Here is a 17,457-nt window from a genome sequence, read left to right as displayed (position 1 = left end):
GGAAGGGACCCACGCTGGAGCAGTTTGTGCAGAACTGCAGCCTGTGGGAAGGACTCATGTTGGAGATGTTTGTGAAGGGCTGTCTCCCATGGGAGGGCCCCCACGCTGGAGCAGGGAAGAGTGTGAGGAGTCCTCCCCCGAGGAAGAAGGATTGGCAGAGACGTTTGATGAACTGACCACAGCCCCCGTTCCCCATCCCCCTGCACCACTCAGGGGAGAAGGTAGAGAAAATGAAGAATAAAATTAAGCCTAGGAAGAAAGGAGTGGTGGGAGCAAGGTGGTTTAAGGTTAGGTTTTTATTTCTCATTATCTTACTCTGATTTGAGTGGTAATAAATTCAACTAATTTCCCCACATCAAGTCCTGTGGTTGGTAATTAGTGAGTGATCTTTCCCTGTCCTTATCTCAACACATGAGCCTTTCACTGTATTTTCTCCCCCCTGTCCAGCTGAGGGGAGTGATAGAGCAGCTTTGGTGGGCACCTGCATGCAGGCAGGGTCAACCCACCACAAGTTCATGAGTGAAATACTTTAGGAAAATGTGTTAGGTGATATATACCATAAGCTTAAAATATTCATGGTTTAATTTGGTGTTGGACCAAGAAGAGAGATTGAGGGGTATTACAATTTTGGGGTTATTTCCTGTGAAGAAGGATTCTATTTCTGAAGGGGTAGGGGAGTTGTTGGTGTTCAAAGTAAAAAACTTTGTGAACCTGTGTGATACTAGTGTGATACTAGTTTGACTGCTGAACCTTAGGATTCAGTATTTTTTTTCACATATAGTTAAGTTTGGATTGCTTAGGGTCTGCTGTCTCTCATATATTTCCCAGCCTTGGAAACACACATGCAGACCAGTACCAGGGGCTATTCTGGGAAGACGCAGCAAACATTGCTTTTCATCATAAATTAATGGAGTGGAAAATCAATGCTTTGATGAACATAAGGCCATTTTAAATGAAGCATGAAATATGAATGAATACTGCTATACTCTAGTAAAAGTGAAATAGTTGATTCTTGTAAGAGGGAAACATTAGAGTTTGATAGATACCTCTAGGCAATTTTACTTTCAAGTGGAGATGTATAGTAGCATTTAAAAAAAGGAAAAAAAAGGTATTTTATAGCTATAAAAGCTTTTCTACACTATAATCTGTGAAAAACACTTTAAATGCAATATGTAGGCTTCCTTTCTGATTGCATCCTGAAAATATGAAGAAGAATCTATTTTATACAATCATTATTAATACATAACTGCAGAGTCTGTAATTCTTTTCTGGTGAAAAACCAGATATGTTACAGAAAAAGTTTCGGTTTTTTCCTCCTGATAAAATCTTCTTAGGTGAATTTTGCAAGTAAAAAAACCTGATTGCAAATTAAGTTCCACATTAAAATACAGGACTTCTTATGAAGATAATACAATAATTTTTAGTTTTGGTCCAAACACAGCTAGCTAAGCATGAAATCTACTTAACTTCCCTTCTCATGCAGCAGGTGAGAAAAAATAAAATAGAGAGAAAAAAAGAAAATACTTTTTTCTTGTTAGAAGAAATAACCTTTATTAATTCTGACTTTGAGTTTTGCAAAACTGATTTGCCCTACTTTATTCACTGGAACTCTGTACAAGTATGCACCTTTCTGTCCTTCCAGGCTTTTTCCAGCATTTGCCGTGGTCAGCTGTCAACATTACAATTAAGACCTGTTTTATACCGGGTGTCCTCAGTGCTGCCCATTTCAGAAAGTGACTTACCTATCTTTTAAGCGTAATTTCATATATTTAGTCTTATATAATTCCTGTACAATTAAAAAATATAACAAAATTAATGTGTTAATATACAAGAAAAGCAAAAATATTCATTTTGTTTTGTGTTCATACCTAAATAATCTCCACCTTATTTTGCCTGTCTCATTTCTGTTTTCTTGTTCTCACTAAATGATTGAAGCATCTTTGTTTTACTCTGTTTCACTTTGAACAGCTTTTCCTGTATTTCTTGAAATCTAAAATATCCTTCCTTGCTGGTCAATCCTTTTACTCTATTTTGCAGGCTACTTAGTCTTCCTGTTGCTCTTGAAGCAACAATTCATCCAACCCTCTCGTAAAATTCTTTCCCCTTTCCTGTGGTAATGGAGGTGATATTGTTCTACCACCTTTGACTGCAATGTATTCTTGTTGTCTTCTGCACTGTATGAAGAGTAGAAATTATCCTGGAAAAAAGTGCCAGGTTTGGGAATTCCCGCATATTTTTCTCCTACTGCATCTTGCATTTCTACTACAGATTGTAACAGAGGGATAAAAGAGCCCTTTTTTAGCTAAGCATACACTCTAAAGGTAAAAGTTTATTCCTAGAAGGTGGGAGATACTCGATGAACCTCGTTAGTCTCAGAAGGGAAAAGAACCCAAATATCTGGAAAACTGGTGATTGTTTTATTGAAATAGGTCCTAATATCATCAGCATATTAACTGCCAGTAAAATTTTTCCTAATTGCAGGAAATGAGAGAAATTCTTGTCCAAACTAATATTTTAGCATACATACAATTACAGAAACAGAAAAAACAGTCTCATGCCTACTACCTTAGTTTATTGGGACTGAATATTGGTTGCAAGTTCAGTCCTGTGAGATGCAAATGAATCCCATTGTTTTTGAAACTTGACCTTCATTTGCTATGGAAAGCATATTTCTTACAATCTTAAAAACTGAATGTTTGGAACTGGTAGGAAAGCAGCAAAGACAGACATCATTGCTTATAAATTAATGGTGTGTCTGCACTTAGGTTACTCTGTTCGGTTCTGGTTCTCCACTCCTTATGCCCCCTCTCCATCTTAAAAACCACAAAAATAGAGAGGCTCCACAAGACATAAGAACAATCGAAGGCATGAAACTTATTCCGTGTGAGGAAGAACTAAGTACACTAGGACTCTTCAGCCTGACAAAGCTATGAATGGGAAAGATTGCAAGAGGTCTATAAAATGAGAAGTTGCAGAGAGACAATGAAAAGAGATGGGTTGTACACTCTCTTATAGTGTAAGAATGAGAGAGAATGTAAGCTAGCAAGTGGTTGGTTCAAAGCAAAATGTGATGTCTTCTCATATGTTATTGTAATCCTTTCATATATTACGTTATTGTAATTTGCAATATTACTTATAAATTATAGGAGCAATGGCTTGTTTAGTTCATTGTGCAGGTAACTTGTCTATATAATGAATAGCAGCATGTAGGAAAAAAGATCTGTGGTCACTAGACAGTAATGGTAGCAGTATAAATAGTAATTTTAATACTTCTATTAATGTTTGATAATATCTAAATATATGATACTTGTTGCTTTATATATGTACAATATATATTGCATATAATGCTATTTAATATATTGCTAAATTATTAATGTGCCTATTACATTGATATACAATATATAATATCCATTCTATTTGTAATGTGATTAGGACTATTAATAAAATATTAAAATAACAGTATTGATATTGTTATCTAAGCCGCCTGCTCATGGGTATTCATTTCATTGCTATTTATCCCGTTTCCATGGAAGAATTTGTGTGATTGATTTTTAACTAAGGAAATATACCTATGAGCTATTCTTTTGAAGAATCACATTCTTCTCTAAGGAATTAGCTTGCATGGACATATACACTTTTTTTATAACAATGAAGCCTGTAGACAGTCCCTTCAGTATTAATCATTGGTGAAGTATTTTTGTTGTTTGTAATACTACTGATGTTTCATGGTTTGTTATACCCAGCATAGTGCACTATTACAGTCTTGACTCATCAGGTTGCTTTTGAAGATAGAGAGCTTTATGAGATACAAAACACAGCTTTTTGGAGTAGACTGCACTTGTGTTGAGAGGTTCCTACTCATTTTTCTTATCCTGGTGTGATTGAAAGTTTTAGTCTGTTCAGGTCTTTAGTCTGGGATGTAAATGGAATGTTTTTCATGTTGATCTTATTGAGACTTTCCAAGACTAGCAGCAGAGCTTTTGTAGTTAAGGGCAGGTTGACTCAATTGGCACAGACTTTACAGCATAATGGTATTTGACTTCAGGATTGATTAATTTTATTTGTTGTATAGATTTTTGCTTTAAAGTGCCAGGGCACTAATATGGTTAATGAAGCCCCTTATCAGTAGATTACATACCAGGTTAACAGAACCTTAGCCAAAGAAGTGTGATCTGTAGAATTGTGGAGGAAATACCAACTGTTGTTCAGAAAGTACAAACAGTATTGTTTCTACTCGCTTTTCAGCAAATAATAGAAGGGCAGCCTTTGAGAAGCTCCAGAGGTATCTGGCTTATGGGGCATGACTACTCTTTATGCATGACCAACCAACTTCACCTGTGCACAAAATCCAAAACATGATACTCATTTTCGTCAGTTCTTTGCATCTTGCTGCAGACTAGATTTTTTGTGTCATGGGTATGGATGTGAAATCTTGGGTTTGAGTCCAACACTAACTCTCCCTAGAGTGGTAATTCATCTTTCTGCAGTACATAGTGTATGTCTAAACCAAAAATATGAAATTTGATTGTTCTATATTTAGCTAAGTGCTGACTGCACATATTTGTACTTGGAAAAGAAAAAAAAAAAGGATGTTTCTACTATGTGTTAACTACAAAGATATAAACATTGTGAGTAAAGATTTATATTTTTGTTAAATGTACTTTAGTCCCTGAAGTGCAATAAAAGAAAATTTCATCCTGAAGGCTACATAAACTTCAAAATTGTAAATAAGTATTGCTCTTCTCAATAAACTGGTAACTATTCATGGAGATTCAAATTAAGGAAACTGTGCTGTGTGTTTTATTTTGTCCTTTTTCCTTAACAGCCTGTTTACTATTGACATGTTTAATTTACAGACACATACATATCTATAAACCTGTTTCTATAGATGTAATAGGCTTTTAATGTTTGAGATGGCTGAGAGAATTGATCAATTTTTAAAGTTTTATCCCGTGTTCTTTTCTTTAGAGTACTCAAGTAGCTTTAGACCACCTGGAGTCTGTTCCTGAGAAACTGAGCCTGTTAGAGGATTTCAAAGATATTGGAGTGAGAAAGGTTTTATTTGACTCTTTCAGTAGTTCTAAAATATTTTGGTTAATTAATGGCCTCTCCGTATGTATAGATAAATTGGTTAATAAGATATTTAAAATTACATACGTACATTTTATATAGACAAAAACATAGAGAAATTTATTTTCATGTGCATACAGATTTTTTGAGGTTATAAATTAGTCCAAATTAGTAACACTGCTGAGGTGCTCCATAATGTAAGCAAATATTGATAACTGGGCATAATAGGTCAAGTCCTAATTACTGGTTCAGACTATTTGTATTGAGTGGTGAATTCTGATGTTACCTGTGAAAAAATGAAAATTCTGTAATGAAATAAATTATGCCAGTTATTTCAATATTTTAAGTAAAGAATGAAAATAGGTGAGCTTTACACCTTTGTTTGTTTGTTTGTTTTGATATAATGCCAGTAAATGTCACTTATTTTCCCAGTATCACTATCACATCAAGGTGTGTTTGGACACAGTGGGACATATTGACAGTAGTGGTGGAATACTGTCAAGAGTGATAAGCCGCAAATTAGATCTTCAGTGGCTAAGTAGATAAACCACTTTATTATTACTTTCCATACATAAATTTGGTGGTTTACTAAAAAATAATTTGGAACCTCATTGCATAATGTAAATTTTAAATCAGTGTTAAATCACAAACTGCAAATCATTACGCATTTGTTGATATATGTGCTATATCGAATTTCTAATCCTGAGGTAGCCATAAACATTTCAAAACATACATTTTTGGAACATTTTTTATTCTAAGTGTTCTTGCACAAGGTCATGTGTAAAAAAATTGTACACTATTCTATTGCTGTCATCATCATCAGAGTTAGGAACACAAATGCTGTCTGAAATGTTTGGGTTTTTTTAAGAAAAATATTGCTGAGATGTATAGCTTTAAATTTGCATTCCAGGTATCCCCAGAAGAGCTTTTTGCTCTGACAGAGGTTGACATTTGCCTTCTGTTTCCAATGGTTCCACACTCATAAAGGAAAAATTCTGCTCTCATCTAGGCAAAGCAGAAGTTTGAATGCAGGATTTCTACAAGCTCCTTCACACTTGCAAGACTTTATTATTCAAGAACTAAGCTTTATGCCTTAGCTGTGAGAATGTCAGTTTGGAGTTTCATTAATTCTTCTATTTGAAAATAATGGATTTTTTTTTGTACATTAGCATATTTTACTCTCAAGTGATATGCATGAATGAAGTGTTTCAAAGCCATTCATTGCTTTCCATGGCTAGCAAGTTCTTCCCTCAGTGTTTGCATAGGAAGGGAGAAGGAAAGAGAAAGTAAATCTTTGATAATGCCTCACAAGTTGTCTGGTAGTTGTATTCATTCAAGTGAATCATTAACTAGTTCAGTGAGAAGCGTTACGTTTTCTTATTTGAAAATACTGTTTAGTCCATATCCTTAGGACACTTTTTTCCTTTAAGTGCTTGTTTCTACAGTATTGTAATTAATTTTTCATCATTACAGAATTTCTTTGTTAGAAGGTATGATATTACTGAAGTTTGGAAAGTTACAGGAAATCATTCACTGGTTAAGGTTGAGGCTGTTCACATTTTAACCTATTTTCATTTTAACGTTACTTTTCTGTACAGAACATTAGGCTTTCATATGGCCCCTGTATTTCCACCTCTGAAAGTTAGTAATTGATTCAGTCTTTCTGTATTGAAAATCCCTGGTGATACCTGTGTTTACAATAGCCAGCCAACATTTATTAACTACTTTTCACATTATGAAATCATTTAGATCCTTCCATGCATTTCTAGGAGTCCCATTGCCGAAGGGAGATGATTGAGGAAAGGTATACAAAGTATAAAGAAATAGTGAGTTCTCTACAGCAACAACTGGAAGATTCAAAACAGAGAGTCCAACAATTCAAGGTATGCATATGTACTCCACTTCTGTTTCCTGATTACAGCAACATAAGCTTATTTAATGTATATTAACTCCTAGTACAAACACAGACTAAAATCACACATGAATGTTTCTGTCTTACGTAGCTGCAATGGCTGATGTAAAATTTGATGAAAAAAGTGTCGTCTTCATTGTAAAGTGCCATGGATACTTCCCAAAAATCTTTAAAATTTCACAGAAGAGTGTCTTACTGTGTCTTACTACTCTGAAGCGTTTACCTGCTTTGTCAAATTGCTGTCTACAGCAATTTTTTGATTGGTTTGTTCAATTTCCCCTTGTCCTTTCATGTAATAGAAACCTGTTTTCTTCCATTAAAAGGATGATTAATTTGTAGATCGTGTGTAGTGATTTTTCAGTAGCCAATCTTTGCATTCTTTACAAAAGATGCTGTATGATGTCTCATACATACACAAAATCCAGGCAGAGGGGATTGAAAGCAGGGCTAAGCAGAATTTCCTAACTCCCTGCAATACAAATCCAGTGCTCTTGTTTAGAAGCGTTGCCTGTAATGAGTTCACCTTTGCAATTGTTAACACGCTTTCTTTCACTTCATATTAGCTTGTTCATTGTCCTAGCCCTTTTCACTGCATGTCATTGTGATACTAGCTTACTTTGGCAAAACTACAATTTCTTATGGACATGGTTGAAATAAGTGATCAGAACTAAGGAATCATGCTAGTATTTCTGCTACTCATCACAATCAAATCAAGATTCTTTGGCAATGAATCTTACCAGTGTCTCTGAGCAACTGAGCTCGAAATATAGGATCACACACAGTGTATCAGAAAACTTCAAGCTGTTTGTGTTCCCCACCTCCTCCATAGCGGCCTTTCTTCTGTAAAATGAGGATGTACTTACCAGTAGGTCTTTTAAAAAGTGGAAAAGGCAAAATAAATACAGGGTATTTTAGCTTAGTAAGTTGCTGTTGTAAGATACTTGAAAAAGCCATCTTGCTCTTCTGTAAGAAAGAATTGAAAGGAAAAAATAGGACAGATTCACTTTCAGTCTGTGACTAATGATAACCTTCACTTTCCTGAATTTCTCTTGCCTTCACACAAGAGTTACTAGTTCAGTAGCCATGGAAATTTGGAAAACATTGAGAAGCTAAGTGGAATGCAGTCAGCTGATGGTAGAATTTAATGTTGCACTAAGCTGGCTGAACTTACTGAGCTCGCATGGTTTAAACAATATATTAAGAATACAGTATAAAGTTGATTCCAAAACAATATTTCCTCCTTCTTTAGACAACAGAGAGCATTTAATGGCTTCCATTTAGTCAGGCCAAATTGGGGTTTTGCATGGCATACAGTACTCTGCTGTCATGGCTGTTACAAATGGAACAGAATGTTCAAAAATAAGTAACAGACGGGTGCTAATCTGATTTCAGTGATCAGGCTAGCCTAGTCTAAAAAAAACCCTTTTTAATGCTTGCCTTTCTTATGCTGCCTTGGAACTACCTCAACTGCACTGTTTAATTTTTTTTGGTTTACTATTTGCCAATTGGGAGTCTCTAAAATTGATCGGTGGAAGGGTGTAGGCTTGAGGATATCAAAGTTCATTCTTTCTGGTAGTTTTGATTCATGGTCTGTGCACAATGTAGTGCTTCTGCTATACAAAGTAGACAGATATTTGGTAGGTTATAAGAAAAATGTATCTTTTAAAAAAGGGAGTTCTTCTGAAATTTTTACATTGACTATTTTAGATAAAATTACTTGTGGAATTAATCTTTCTCCTGTTATGGTAGTCTTTCTAGCCTTTCTTGTAACACAATTCTTTCAGCTTCCTTGCCAACATTAATCTCAGACAGGCATTATCTAATCTTATGTCCTAGCCTCTTCATTTTAAGAGCAAAAATGAAACCAAAGTTGAATGTTCCCCTAAAAGCAGGTTTTTTTCTTCCTTTCTTATGATTCATTTGTCCCCACTCAATCTTCCTACTCCTATGTAGTCTTGTCAGATGGCTGTAAAATACCTGTTGCTTAGAAGCCCAGGAAAATAATAATTGCTATTTGTATGTGTTAAAATGTAAGAATTACAGTACTAAAGGAGGCCAGAAGCTGGCAGAATATCATAAAGTGTAACAGCTGTGATTTTTCAATGAAGAAGGGCTGAGTGGTAGTAGATAAAGAGGAAATTGGGGAAAAAGAAGGTAAATGTAAAGTATAAAAATAAATGATAGAGAATACCAACTGAAGCAAAAACAAAAGAGAAAGCTAGAGGAAAACTAAAGATAAATGTTATGATGGATAGATGCAAATATTTTAGGACAGTTTCCCTGCCACAAACAACTGACCATCTAGTCAAACACAGCAAACAGATGTAACGTAAATTAAGCACATGAGAAAAGAAACATTCTGTATGTTAAAATTTATGTAAAGAGAAAGCCATTTTGTATTGCAGATGCTGGTAGAAGCACCTTGCTAGTTTAAAACCTCTGTTCTAAGATAGCATTTCTGGAAGCAGAATGAAAAGACAAATTTTTTAATTATTCTTTAAAAGATTTTATTTTGCTATGTACACTTAATACCTAAAGTCTCTTATCAGCACAGAAGGAGATTAATATGTGTAACTCCCATTAGTCTTAATAGGAGTAAATCCCTCTTCAGTGATGCAACAAAAGCTCATTGTATTTCTAAATTAGTGTTGAATTTTATTTTGTTTTCTGTTTAGTTTTCAACTCTTAGTATCAGTATGAATGATAACTTTCAAGATGTTTTAACAGAATTACCTCAGGCTGTTTATGATAAGAATTTGGTAGCAAAATTGAGTATTTTATGAACTGATGCATTTGTGCATTATTATATCTTTTCATTTCAAGAAACTTGAGTAATTTGGGTACCAAGCCAAGCTTTTAATCTTATTTTGGAAGGTATGGCAGCTGGGGACTACTTGCTGCAGTGCTAATAAAGGTTTAGAGAGATTTTTGTTTAAATGGCCTTTTTAAAATTATCTTCTTTTTCTAGCTTATAGACCAAATTACTTTACTCACCAAAAAGCTATCCTGTATGGGTCTAGCCACAAATAGGAACACTGTGCTTCAGAATTTATTTAATGGTTTAACAAAAAAATGGAAAAACAACTTCAGGTATTTTGATATGAGAAATCAATGAAGTTTGAATTTCCTCAGTGGCAGGGAAAATGGATTTAATTTTTATTACCACTTACTTGTGGAGCTTCAGTGGCTTAATGTGGACCATTCATTGATGAGGAATTAATCATTCACTGATGTCTGCCCTGCGCTATGCTTTGTCCTGAACCATGGATGTGATGTAAATAGGAAAGAGCATTTTCACAACTTACTGTAGTGGCAAAGTGGTTTTCTGCAGATATTTCATAGTGATGAAATGGGCCTGAAATTCATAAGCAAATTAATTTGAACCTGACTCTAATATGGGGAATTCTGAGAATTCAAATCAGTATTTTCCAGCACATGTGAAATCACAGCATATACCTGTATGTGTGCTACTGCATGTTTTTTGTTAAAGTTTACAGCTTCTTGATATTAACAGATAAAAGTTATTTTTATTTGGCTGCCATAGGATGTGAAAACAGATGCTGAAATTTCTGATATAGAAATGGCTGCTCCCTCTTCTAGTTGGCGAACTCAGACCAGCTTTTTGTCCAGCTCACTGCTCTCAGATTCAGGTTGTAAGTATTGTTTCACAGAAAAAATCTAGAAGTAATGTATTTTCCTCTTTTAAAGCTGTTTTACTTGAAAGAGTAAGACATGCTATTTTTCTACAAGAAAATGCTAGAGCCATCTTAAGAGTCTTCCTGTGTTTTAGCTTTAGATACTGTATGGATGCCTTTGTTTACGAAGTAGTTCATTACATCCCACTGATAGTTGTTTGGGTTTTTTTTAACTGGGACATACAATATATTCTGCTTGTCATCCAAACCTATGCAAAAAAAAGAAACAAAGGGCTGCACTTGGATTCTGAATCTCTGCATGAAGAATCATACCTGTGTAAGCTGTGTATCTTTTCAGGGACCAGAGAGACATCCTCAGACAATGATTCTTTCCCAGATCTTTCATTTGTACCAGCTAGTCTCATGCGTGTGTAGCAGATAACTGGGGAAGTTGAATTCACTAATTCTGTTTCTACTTCAATAGTTGTTTTTAACTATTCCTTCTGTCCCTTAGTGCATATACAACTTGAGGTCATGCAAGGTCACAGGATCTTTGGTACAGCTAGGAACTGCTCAGTAAATGACAAGACATACTAGATCTTTATCTAGTAGAGGCACACCTTTACATAAGTGTCAAAACTAACTTCAAAAAAAATTTTAAGTTTTTTTTTCTTTGACTTAGCAGCACATGGATGTCAGAATACTTTTCTTCAGAAGGATATCACCTTCCATTTCTTTTCAATATAGCCAGTTTGTGTACTGGGAACCTATTCAGTAAGTTGCATTCTTTGTAATGGAAAGTTCTATTTCAGGCTTCATTGCACATTCAAACCTTTGCATCTTCGAATGAGTGCTGCAGTACATTACTGCTTACCAGTAAGTCCTGAGTTGATCTGAGATAATTGGTTTCTTTTCTTCTCAGAATCTGTGGGTTCTGATTAATATCTTTTTGCAGAGCATACTGAATAACAATAGTGGGAATAAAGCATGAGAGCAAATGCCTCCATCTCATCTCTACTTCAGGAATGGTTTCCCCTAACTCAGAGCTGTTTTTCCATTTTCCCTAACCGCACCCCAGTCAAAGTCTTGCAAGTGAAAGTAAAGCTCAGCCTGGTTGGGGTATAGAAAAGAAATAACCCATACCTTGCCGGCATGTTGGAATAGATGACCTCCAGCAGCCCCTTCCAACCTCAAGAACTCTGTGATTCCAAGACAAAAACTTGCTGAAATTTAAAGATGCAGCATAAATGTTCCTAAAATATTACAGTCTCTCTATATTGCTTAATGTGAATGCAAGTTGATAGGGCTTTGTTACTTTAGTACTTTTTAATCAGTTTTAGGTAGTTATCAAAGAAATAGGATCCATGTGATCCGAATACCAATCTGATGAACCAGTTCTGGGTATTTATTCTCTGATTCAGCTGGTTTTTTTACCAGCACTAAGCTTTCTGGAGGTAAAAAAATAAGTGATGGATGAAAGACAGTAGTGATTCAATGTTACAAAACATTTGCAAAGTCTTCAGCATTTGAGGAAGGCTCCTTTTGAAAACATGTTCAGACATGGCTGAGGGACTTTTTTTTCTTGCTCAAAACTTTTAGGAAGGTTTTTTCCACATCATAAATTAAGCTGGTCTTCATATTTCATATTTTCCAAATCCCAGAATGGTGCTCAGAGTATTTTTTGTTTTCTTCTTTTGCCCAGATGGTAAAGAGCTAATTTAAAAAATAATAATAATAATAAAAAACCCCAACAAACAAGCAAAACCAAAAAAACAAACAAACCCCAAAAAAGTAAGAAAACAGTGAATATGTTTCACTTTTTCCTATATTTTTTTTTAATGGAAAGGAGCTGGATACAAAAATCTTTAGAATTTTAGTTTCTTACATGTATTCTATAAAAATCCATTAGTCAAATTTTCTGAGGCTAAAACAGAGAAGTAGGTGTAGAATATTTTTCCTCTGATTTCACTCTGATAGAATGAAGGTGGTGTTCTAATTTCTTACTTTGCTGATTCTTTTCTCCTAAAAGTTAACACTGTTACATGTTCTTTATGCTTAGTAAAGAAGTATGAGAACAAGTCAGGTGCCCGTTGAAGATGCCTGATGTCATTTTAGATGTCCTAGAGCATGCTTCTAGCTGACATTGCAGGAAGGCATAGGTTTCCCACAGGTCCCATCACATCTTTCGCAGCCCTTTGTGGATGTCTGTTGTAGCTTATGGCACGAAGGTATGTGAATTAGTCTATAGACTTTGGTTAGTGACTGCAGCCTTTGTGATTTAATGTTTCCCCACTGTTTCTCTCTTCAGTTCATGAAACCTTACAGATTATGGAGTCAATAAGTAGTACTAGAAGCTCCCTTCCCAATGTGAGTCTCTTACGACTTGTAGAGAGCACCAGGGAGGAGAGCAGACATGTTTGATATAATTTATCTGCGAGGGGAATCCTGGGATTTAAATTTTAAATTGATTGAAGAAAGAGGGACAAAAAGTATGAAAAAATATAGGAAGGACAATCTGCTTCCGTATATATATTTAGTAAAAAGCTGCCAATGTAGCAGGCAGTTAAAAGCAGAAGTAATTAACATTAGCATCCCCTTTTTATGTCTGGTCTTCATGTTTCTGGTATAATGTCTACAGCTACAACAGTTTTTCCATAACAAACTATTTTAAAGATGCTGTGGGAATGTGCTTTTATTTCTATACCCATTTTCTTAGAAAGGAAGAAGTTAAACCGAGAAAATAATTTATACAAGGAAGCATTCATTAGACATGGTTTGCAGTCTGTATTATTATCAGACCAAAATGGTTGGTCTAAAAAGTCCCTGCTAGTTGTTATCTAAAGAAAAATCCTCAGAAATTGTTTTTCATGGCCACTGTATTTTTCTTAAATTTTGTATTACAAAGGTCCCTAGAGTTACACATGCTTTGCATTAGCTTTGTGAATTGGGTCCTGCCTTTCTCTTTATATAGTTCATCACTTCAAGATTTTAACCTGGACCGTTTCCCAGAAGCCATATGGCTTTCAGGCTTTCTATTGTTGTTGGGAATTTATGTTCCAGAGCTTCATAAGCTGTAACTTTACAGAGAAGAAAACAGCCACCAGTTTTCCCAACTTCTGTGGCTGGGATCACAGTCTTCTCTGACCCTTTGGCTCTGGTGATATACAACACTCTTGTGTCAACATGGTATATAGACGGAATGGTTGAATCATGGTTGAATAAAAACAAGTTGTCCTGAATGTTGATTTTATTGTCATAACAATTAACTCCTGCAATGTATGCTGGTGTCTGTCTTTATCCCTCTACGTATACTTTGCAAAATGCAAATTGATTTAGTTTAGTAATGAATTTTCTTTATGTTTTTTCACTTTACTTTGAATGCTGACAGGAGGTACCGCTGAAATAGCATACAGAGGCATAGTTTTGGACCAATACTTAAAACTTTATGCTGAAAAATGGTAACTCACTGTTACACTGATGTCCCAAGCACAGTGATTTCATTCTCCTCTGAAAGTGAAAACATCTCACTCCTCCTAATCAAACTGTGAAGACTTGCTCCCTATTAATAACTCGTGGTTATACTGCTACAGTTTACTGGACTATTAAAAAATTGCACTCTGGGTATTTATTACAAACAAGCAGGAAGGACCCTTTATTTACATGGTTATGATATAAGGAAGGCCATTAGAAGAAGGGTATGTTGTATAAGCTGATATCCTCTTTCCTCACCTTAATTTCTGCCTTTTGTTAAATAATTGCTAGATGCTTGGATATTTGGGTTTTTTTCCTCCAGTACTTTATCAAAATGTTCTGTCAATTCATATTGTCTAGATTTTGATGCAGCGTAGTGTATTTAGACATAAGTATTATACGTGCACCCTACTGTGAAGGTATATGCACAGCATGGCATCCTACGAACACCTGTTCAGTGTCACTTGTTGACTTTAGTCCATAATAGCGGTAAAGATACTCCTTCAGGAATTTTCTGAGTGGTTTGTTTTGTCTTATTTAAACAAAAATGCTGGAAAAGAAATATTAGTGGAATTATCAAGTTTTTAAAAATGCAGTTTACATTTCTTCTGTATAAGAAAGCTTTTGGCCTGTATTATGTAGTATTAAAATCTGTTTCTTTACAAAAATAATTCAGTTTCTCAATTCATAGCATTATGAATATTGAATATTTATTAATACCATATTACTTGCTGTGTAAATTATAATATTGTATAATGAAATATAGGTTTCATATAAACATTGATTGTCAGTCAGCAAAATGTACGTGTCTCTTTGAAAATGTTTAATTACTTTTTTTTTTCTGACTTGTTTCTAGCACTTATGAAAAGAATTGTTCCTTTTGATACGAGGGCCACCAAGGAAGATTCCATTGATGGTGCCATCAGTGAAATGAAGCTGCAAGCTGAAAGAGGGAAACTGTAGAACATTTTACAAAAACACCCCAGCTGTCTCTGTGGTAAATTCCATTCCACTCTTTTTTGGTTTTGAACAGTAGTAATTCCGTCTGCTGTAAGAGTGATGCACCCTTAATGATTGAGCTCTGATTTCAACAATGATTTGGTAATATTGACAAACACTTAAATGAAAGAGCATCAAGTGTGAGTCTAATGAACTCTTGTTATAAGTTATGTAACTTGTACACCAAAGGTTTTCTAGGATTATGCTAGCCTCTTGTATTTGTTTCTGCAGTACTCCTAAACTAAATTTATTGTATTCCTGAAGTATAATGAAAGACCTGTGACATTAACCTTTGCTATGACCTTATTTAACCCTGTACAGGAATTGTTCTGACATTTTTTGGTTTTATAACATTTAATAACATTATTAATAATGAAAAAGTATTCATAAATTGCCTTTGTCCTAGTATTTATTATGAGAGTCATTATACAACATTGTGCAGACACATTTTGATTTTAGGTTCTTCAGTTTACAACAATAATTTAAGAAAGAAGTGATAAATATTAAACAAAACCAAATTTCCTCAAAATTAGTGGAAATTCATATCGTGATTTCAGCTTCAACATATATCTATTATAATCTGTTTAGAATTACTCTTCTGACCAGAACAGTTTTATCAGATGACCTCTGGTAAGGCACTTAACATCACCTAAATCTCACCCATCTGTGTTAAGCATGTTGAACAGCACTGCTATGTGGCTGTGAAAATTATAATAGCAGGGTGTAATGATAATTTATTTGTTTTTTTAATTCTCTATTAGAAGAGATGCATCATATTGATTTTTAAATATTATGGAAGGACAACATTGTACAGTTGTATTTGTTTGGATATCTCTGTTCTAAACAAATTGGTACAATTCTGAGTTACTGTGGTCTCAAACAGCACATCACAGCAGAATTTTCTGCTGTCAGAAAAATTGCAAGTGTTTCTGATGTTCCTTGTTTTATCCTCCTCTCTAGCACTTCTGGTTGAATCACTGCTAATGTGCCTTAAAAAATTTGCCAAATCTATCAGAGTACAGTAGCAACATGATCACCACTGGAATGTTTTTGTTTTGTAGGCTTCTTTCATATTTAGGAAGACTGCTTCTTCTCTGAAGCACTGGGGTTTTTTAGTATTATAAGTGTCCCAGACATAATTCACAGGTCATTATGTGCCACCTGAAAACAGGATTTTTATTTTTTTTTTAATTTTCAGAAGAAGTGTTCTGAAGTCCCAGTGGGTTCTCTGGACAGTCCGCTTACTTGACAACCCACTTGCATTCAGCCTGTTTAAAACAGAACTTCTTGCTGAGAACATTAAAATCAGATAAGAAAATGAAAAAAAAAAAAAATCAGTTTTCCTTTTATTTTTTATACATGTAAATTACTTAAAATTTAAAACATTTCTGATTTGGTTAAAGGTTTTCTTTACCTTTTGCATGTGTATAATGCTGTGCATTGTAGTGCTGGCATTGGCTTTTTGCAGACTTTTGGCACATCTGCTCATTCAGAAGGGCAAAAAAGCAGAACAGGCACATCCATCCTGTCTGATCTCAACAGCAATGACAGGGCCAAGACACAAACATAAACAGACTTCTACTCTGAAGAAGGCAGGACAAATAGAAACCTGTTTGTGTCTACAAAGGGTGTGGATGTCATGAAGCAGTGTTTAGCTCAAGCCACAGTTACCATAAACTAAACTTACTATAAGTGTATCCAACATTTGTAATTTATTTTTTTAATTAGATCAGAGCATAGCTGGAAATATGGCGTTTAAAATACTTTAGCTGCTTTGTCTGGTGAAACATTAAAAAATTGTAAAATAAAATGTCACCAGCTTGCAGACTTTATGATACCTACAAATTATGGCTGAAATTATAGAAAGGTCATTTTAAAATATATTATAAAAGGGTAAATTATGCTGTCAAAACACCTCATGTTGTAATGAGGTCTGATGCGTGGATTGCTGATGGATAAATGTGTGCCCAACCCACTTTACTGAAGTTGAAATTATTTTTGAGGTAAAATGCCTGTTGGTAAATGAATGAGGCTTTAAGAGTCTCAGCTGAAAAGTAATACACAGAAAAATAATGTCCTCTCTTTTTCCTAAGGAATTTGTAAAAATCTGGATGCTGATTGCTCTTACAATTTTATGTATTTATACATTTTTTTCCTCATTTGTAACTCAGACATCTGAAATATATTTCCATAAAACAGTATCACTACTGCTTTATAGTGTTAGAAAACTAAGGATAAGCAGTCTAAACTCCCTCATTATTATATCAAGTATTGAATTGATTTTTGTGCAATGCCAGACATAAATGTCTACTAGGTGAATAATTTTCGCTTTAAGAGTTTAAATATGCTCAGTGTTTAGAATATTTGCCT

General features: G+C 34.7%; 1 protein-coding gene across 8 annotated transcripts in view; it reads left to right on the top strand.

The window, feature by feature from the left end:
- CEP128 (centrosomal protein 128) overlaps window positions 1-17,457 on the top strand; it is a 144,176-nt gene that overhangs the window by 111,527 nt on the left and 15,192 nt on the right. For 7 of the 8 annotated variants that reach the window (XM_075103640.1, XM_075103642.1, XM_075103638.1 and 4 more), the window contains 4 exons: window positions 4,969-5,046; window positions 6,840-6,953; window positions 10,527-10,635; window positions 14,945-16,398. In XM_075103640.1, coding sequence (XP_074959741.1) covers window positions 4,969-5,046; window positions 6,840-6,953; window positions 10,527-10,635; window positions 14,945-15,051 — 408 coding nt within the window. In that variant the 3' untranslated portion in view covers window positions 15,052-16,398. Of the gene's footprint in view, window positions 1-4,968; window positions 5,047-6,839; window positions 6,954-10,526; window positions 10,636-14,944; window positions 16,399-17,457 lie in introns of those variants that run through there. The other variant, XM_075103641.1, reaches the window with a different exon arrangement.

This window comes from Phalacrocorax aristotelis, chromosome 9 (genome assembly GCF_949628215.1).
Source record: "Phalacrocorax aristotelis chromosome 9, bGulAri2.1, whole genome shotgun sequence".
In the NCBI taxonomy this organism is placed as follows: domain Eukaryota; kingdom Metazoa; phylum Chordata; class Aves; order Suliformes; family Phalacrocoracidae; genus Phalacrocorax; species Phalacrocorax aristotelis.
The sequence above is the reverse complement of the archived record's forward strand: the minus strand, read 5'-3'. Positions and strand labels throughout refer to the sequence as shown.